General features: G+C 42.6%; 1 protein-coding gene across 2 annotated transcripts; it reads left to right on the top strand.

Annotated features, from left to right (window-relative positions):
• Positions 1 to 1563: 1563 nt before the first annotated feature.
• Positions 1564 to 6316, top strand: Dmrta1 (DMRT like family A1). Of its 2 annotated transcripts, none has more exons than XM_076934680.1 (2): positions 1564 to 2448; positions 5035 to 6316. In XM_076934680.1, exons 1-2 carry the CDS (start codon positions 1815 to 1817, stop codon positions 5736 to 5738), a joined length of 1338 nt encoding a protein of 445 aa, XP_076790795.1. In that variant the 5' UTR covers positions 1564 to 1814; the 3' UTR covers positions 5739 to 6316. The 2 variants fall into 2 exon arrangements, with proteins under 2 accessions (XP_076790795.1, XP_034359466.1); XM_034503575.2 differs by having other exon boundaries at positions 1565 to 2448; positions 4900 to 6316.
• The last annotated feature ends 320 nt before the right edge of the window (positions 6317 to 6636 follow it).

Genomic DNA, 6636 nt, shown 5'->3' with positions numbered 1-6636 from the left:
TCTGTCTCTGCTCTGTGTTTGTCCCAGCACATCTTGTAGGCAGGACACATTTTTGAGTTGAAGGTTTTGTGGGTAAGTTACTGTCCTTATCCCTTCACAGTCTGGCTACAGGAAGTGGCCACCTCAGAATCCATATCCTCCGCTAGCAGTCTCAGCTAGAGTTGCCCTCCATAGAGCCTCTGGGACGTCCCCCATCCCAGGTTACTGGCACGTTCTAGAGTCCTAGAGATTACACGCCCCCCACATGCTGTTACTCATTTCCTGTCTTCATCTCCTGTTCTCCTTTACATATGATCTCCCTCCCTTCTCGCTTCCCTTCCTCTCCCCTCTTCTACCAGTTTCTCTCCTTCCATCAACCTCTGATATCTATTTTGTTTCCACTTCTGAGAAAGATCCAACCATCCTCCCTTGGGCTCTCCTTGTTATTTGGTTTCTTTGGATCTGTTGATTATAGTGTGGTTATCTTTCACTTTAAGGCTAATATCTACTTAGAAGTGAGTACATACCATGTATGTCCTTTTGGGTCTGAGTTACCTCACTCAGAATGATATTTTCTAGTTCTATCCATTTGCCTGCGAAATTCATGGTGTTCTTGGTTTTAATGCCTGAGTGGTATTCCACTTTGTAAATGAACCACATTTTCTTTATTTACTCTCCATTCGAGGGACATCTAGGTTGTTTCCAGTTATTAGGAATAATAGTGCTATGAACATAGTTGAACAAGTGACCTTGAGGGGTGGTAGAACATCTTTTGGGTATATGTCCAGTAGTGGTGTAGCTGGGTCTTGAGGTATAACTATTCCCAATTTTCTGAGAAACTGCTGACTTGATTTCCAGAGTGGTTGAACAAGTTTTCACTCCCCACAACAGTACAGGGGTGTTCCCCTTGCTCCACATCCTCGACAGCATGTGCTGTCCTTTGAGTTTTTGAACTTAGCCAGTATCATGCGTGTAAGGTGGAATCTCAAAGTTGTTTTGATTTGCATTTCCCTGATGACTTAGGACTTTGAACATTTCTTTATATGCTTCTCAGCCATTCAAGATTCCTCTGTCGAGAATTCTCTGTTTAGCTCTGTACCCCAGTTTTTAATTGGGTTATTTGGATGGTTGGTGCCTACTTTTTTGAGTTCTGTATATATTTTGGATATTACTAGATACACTAAATCTAATAGAACAGAGAATGCGAATAGTCCTGAACTCGTCAGTACAGGAGACAACTTCCTGAACACCAATGGCTCACGCACTAATGTCAATAATTAATAAATGGGATCTCATGAAAACGAAAAGCTTCTGTAAATCAAAGTATACTGTCATTAGACGAAATGACAACCCACAGATTGGGAAACTACCGTCACTAACCCTACATCTGACGGAGGATGAATATCCAAAATACATAAAGGTTCCTTTTTCTTAGGACCTTTCAGTCTGATCAGGACAGTTTCTAATCTATCCCATAGGCCACCTCCCAGAAAGCCCCACTCTCCGCCCTAGGCCCTCCCCTGGCCTCCTTCCTTGTCCAGCCTACCCGGTGGGCGGGGTGGCCCTCCAGCCTGGCCCTTCTAGGCTCCGGAGACTGGCAGAGCTCAGGACACTGCCCCAGCGTCTAGACTCAGGCTCACTGGCTGGCTGCGCCGTCGGTCAGGTTCTGAAGCTCTTAGACCCTGCGATTTCTAGCTCTTGGGACAGGAGAGCAAACTCTAGTCAGTGCGCAGAGCTGGACAGCGGGACCTGGCGGGTCCTCAGCCGGTATCCCCACAGGGTAGCTCTGGACAGCACTCTTGCTGGTTTCTACTCCTCAGAGGCGCCTTCTCAGAATGGAGCAATTTCCTCACAATCGTAGAGACCGCAACGGCAGCTCCCGACCCCATGTGGCCCCAGGGCGGGCTGCTGCACCCGCTTCGGCCGCGCGGTCTGTGTCGTCGGGGATCCCGGTGTCAGCAACTTTCCTGCGGCCGCCTGGCCTTTTTCTGCGATCGACCTCAAGTGCGGGTCGGGCAGGATGCGCCCCGGGCCCTGGGCTGGATAGGGCGTTGGGGGCAGTGGGCTGCGGCTACCCGCGGACCCCGAAGTGCGCGCGTTGTCGCAACCACGGCGTGGTGTCAGCGCTCAAGGGCCACAAGCGCTTCTGCCGCTGGCGGGATTGCGCGTGTGCCAAGTGCACCCTGATCGCTGAGCGGCAGCGGGTCATGGCCGCGCAGGTGGCGCTGCGCAGGCAGCAGGCGCAGGAGGAGAGCGAGGCCCGCGGGCTGCACAGGCTTCTGTATCAGGCGCCGTCCGCGGCTGCAGCTCATGCGTCGGGGAGCAGTGGCAGGACCGAGAGTCCCCAGGTCTTGAGTAGCCGCCCCATGGCTGTAGCTGCCTTGGGAGCAGGTGCCTCTAGACACCCTGGGAGCCTGTCAGTCCCAGCTTTCGAGGTTTTGCAGCAAGATTATGCTGAGAGAAAGCAGGGTGAGTCCTCTTTGGTTTGCTTTTTCTGCGAGAAAATGACTGTTCTGGAAGGATGCGTAGTAACGAGCAGTAGCTCCCTAAAAGTGGGCAGAAAGAGTTGTTTGAAAGGAGTGCTGAAGTTCAGGAATGTGGATCTGCCCTGTGGATGGCTAGGATGGGATAGTTACTAGGCTTTCACTAGAAGAGCTCATCCAGGTTGATAAAGATAGTGAAAACCGTGAAGTGTCTGCTAGGCTCGCGGGGGAGTGGATTTAGGCACAACTTGCTTTGGCTTTGTGTGGTCAGAACTTCAGTAGGCGTTGAGAGAAAACTTTAGCGGGTGTGCTAACACTCTTTCCAGTTGTAAAACCACAGTGTTCTTGCACAGGAAACCGGTTGACTGTGGTTATTGTGATGATCTTTGATTTGGGGACAGAGTTTTACCAGTTAGCACATAAGAAGAAACTGAAAATGCTCACTTGTTTCTCTCCCGTCCAGACCTCATTTTAATTCTTTAAGTACAGTTCCCAAGGAAGAGGAAAGCTTTAGGGACTTAAATTTAGAAATAAGTTTGAGCCTTCTCTGTCGATAGTGAAACCATTGACAAGAGTGTCAGTTTGTAGCTGGAGAGATCTCAATTCGTATTTGTAGTTTCTGGCCACAAAGTCATGGCCTGAATCTCTTGTTTGGATTTATAACTAATATGACCCCAAATTAACTTTTCCTATTTATTTATTTATTTATTTATTTATTTATTTCATTAAAAAAACTCTTTTTCTGTAATATCAATATCATTGTGTTATCACGAATTTCGCAGCTCTCCATAGGGCCCCTGGTAAGTGGGAATTTCCTTTATATCATTTTGTTAAAATCCCAAACAGGTTGTATCACACGAAGTTATGTGATAACCGGTGGTAAGTTATTAATTAGAAACTTTGCTTGGTTGTCAACATTGCAGATCTTAGCAAAACAGGGTGTAATTTCGAAAGAAACCCATCTCTGCATTGTAAATTTGCATTCACGTATGTCAAGTTTGGACACATGCTCTAGTCTATTTCAATAGACCGATGGACTTTAAGCATTTCTCGTGGAAGATAGAGACCGATGAGAAATTGTGACATTCCGTCTGCTACACTGCTAATGAGATTTGGCTGATAGTATGAATTTATGTAAACTTTGTGCACTAAAGTGTACATGTTGCAGGCCTAATGTATGTATTAGATTATTGTGTCACAGTGACTGGCCTATACAAAGAGTCCATATTTTAAAGGCTTTTTCATTGGCTTTCTAAATTGACTACCCCCTCTTGCACAATATGAATAAACTATAGTAAGATATTGTATTAAACTTATTCATTCACAAGACAAAGGCCTACAGTGATTTAGTGGCAAATAACATTTTCCTATGTAAAAGAAGCTTATATTCAAAAAAAAAAAAAAAAAAAAAAAAGGTAGGCTATCAGTATCCCAAACTACAACAATGAATAAAATAATCCCCAGAAGTAGTGAGGATGGAGATGAAGGGAATTATATCAAGTATTTGCCACAACCTCCTGAGTACTGGAATCACAGTCGTAAGCCCCAAGCACAGCTTGCGGCCTGTGTTTCTTTAGAGATATTTGTCCTGGGAGTCCAATCTAGAGAAGTAATACATTATTTTTAGACAAAATAACAGAGATTTAATTTTGATATTTCCTATGTTTCAGGAGCAATACTCAGTGAATCGCTGTAGAAGCAAGTGGAACAAAAGAGGAATGGAAATTGATTTCCATGTGGCAAAGGCCATTTGACAAGTTTTTATATTATTTAATGTTGAAAACACCAGTGTGCAATCTTACAACTATCACAACTTTTTTTTTGTCAAGTATTTGATATAGTGACAACATTTTGACCCTTCTAGTGTTAACGTGAATGTAATTTACATTTTAAATAGATTATAAACTTTTATGGCACATATTTAGGATTATTTCTTAAAGAGACAGGGAAACATCAAAGAATATTGCAGATTATCATTTGAATTAAGTAGAATATTAACTACTTTTTACATAGGATCTTTGTGTGTGTGTGTGTGTGAAGAACATGACTTAGACCAAAGAAAAATTTGGACATTTTGGAAAAAAATCTCTAATTCCAAGATGGTGTCACATTGACACTTGGGGTAACAACAAACTCTCCTCTTTTGATGCTTAATTTTTAATTTCTTAGGTACTTACTGTATAACCTTATATCCTAAAATGCATGAGAAATAGCACCCTCCTCTGTTCCCACACATGCTAGCTTTGCATGATCTTTAAAATGTGACTCTCATGAAGATGGTTTTGGGTGAATCAAAATTGCTAGTTATACTATATAGACCGCATCACACACACATTGTGAATTAGTGAATTATTTCATCCATCATTGTCCTTGTGCGGGCATAGCTATGTTGTGGCAAATTTTTATGTCTGATTAGTTTTCATTTTCTTTTCTGCAGAACCAAAACAGGGTAACTGTGATTCATGCCAGAGTAGACACGAAGAGCCAGTCTCCAACACTCATCACCGTTCTCTGGGATCATCTAAGGGTAATGTTACCGTGGAGAAACAGGGCTTCATGTCATCTATTTCAGAACACTCGGACAAATCCACCATCATCCTGTCTCCTTGCCCCACGGATCAATCGGGAGGAGAAGACAGTCCCAGGTCCTTCTCTTCATCTGACCTGGAATCAGGGAATGAAAGCGAGTGGGCCAGAGACTACATTGCTACCAGAGCCAGCCTTTCTGCGGTGACCTCAAGACCACGAGATCCTCTCGGAATTCTCATCAGGATTTTTCCAGGTTACAGACGTAGCCGCCTAGAAGGCATTCTACAGTTCTGCAAGGGAGACGTAGTTCAAGCTATTGAACAGATCTTAAATGGGAAAGAACATAAGCCAGACTGCAGGGACCTAGCACATGCAGACTTGGAAAATGCAGCCTTTCAGAGAGCTTCAGATTTTAGTCTTGCTGGCCTTGGCTTTGGGACTCTAAGTAATAAATCAGCTCTCTCTCTTGAAGCTGCCTCTGCTGCTTATGGAAGAGATTCAACTCTCTACAGTTTCAATCCCAGACTAGCTTTCAGCCCACTGCGCCTGGCATATTCTTCTCCAGGAAGAGCGCTGTCTGGTTTTGTGTCACCTTACCTAACGCCTGGACTGGTTTCAGCATTGCCTCTTCAGCCAACTTTGGATTATGCATTTCCAGGGATGATTAGGGAGCCGACCCACCTTCCCAGCAAGCACTTAGTAACTGGTGGTAGACTGTATTTCAGGCCCAATCAGGAGCATCTGTAACATATCCACTCTACCATTCTGTGGATTTTCTGGAGCTATGACACACACACACACACACACACACACACACACACTCACTCACTCACTCACTCAGTTATTAATGTACTTCAAAGAACATAAGCATGGCTTCTCAGTCTTACATGCTATTTTTCTAAGCAGTGTAATATACTTTAGATTTAAAGACTTTTCTTTAGCATTTATTAAATCAAAGAAACATTTAATCATTATATGTGCCTTGAATAAACTTATTTCAGGAAATACTATTATTTTAAACTAATGAATCTTTTCCTTAAATTATCACTTTTATTATAAAGCCATACATGCTTTTATTTTATTGTAGGTTGTGTTTATAGTTGTGAACATTTGTAAAAAGCAATTCCTATGGTAGAGTAAGAACCAGGAGTGGGGGTTGTGGTTATTATTCTAAAACAAATCCCTTTCCATCTCTTCCTTCTTTTCCTTTCCCACTTCTCCTCCTCTATTACAGGTGAACCAGAAATTGTTCCAAGTATTTAAAAATATTTTATTTGCAGATAAATGACCAGTAGTAAGTAAACCTAATAAATTTGAATATATTATTTTTGGATTGTCTGATTTTTGTACTTTTTAGCTACTAGTTGTAAAAAGGAAATGTTTTTGAACTGTTCTCTTTAAAGTTAACATTGTAAATGCACAAAGAATTATTGGGTTATAAGAAACAAGACCCTGCCCTCTTCTGGCCACTATCACAAACTGCAATTCAGTTATTCTGAGAAAACACGTGGTTTTCTGTTACAGACTAACAAGTTTATGAAATAACCATTTTAGATCATGCTGTATTCATTTTCATAATGTGAAATATATTTCTACTGAGGATAATTTTAATTTTTTAGTAGCCTTTGCTTCTATCTGTGGATAT

Source organism: Arvicanthis niloticus, chromosome 5 (genome assembly GCF_011762505.2).
Source record: "Arvicanthis niloticus isolate mArvNil1 chromosome 5, mArvNil1.pat.X, whole genome shotgun sequence".
NCBI classification, from domain to species: domain Eukaryota; kingdom Metazoa; phylum Chordata; class Mammalia; order Rodentia; family Muridae; genus Arvicanthis; species Arvicanthis niloticus.
This window is presented reverse-complemented; position numbering and strand designations above follow the sequence as displayed.

What these genes read in the sequence shown, in the direction of transcription:
- Dmrta1 (XM_034503575.2), top strand. Translation starts at nt 1,815, where the DNA reads ATGGAGCAATTTCCTCACAATCGTAGAGACCGCAACGGCAGCTCCCGA. An exon ending in TTATGCTGAGAGAAAGCAGG is followed by an intron (nt 2,449 to 4,899) that starts GTGAGTCCTCTT and finishes TCTTTTCTGCAG; the next exon opens with AACCAAAACAGGGTAACTGT.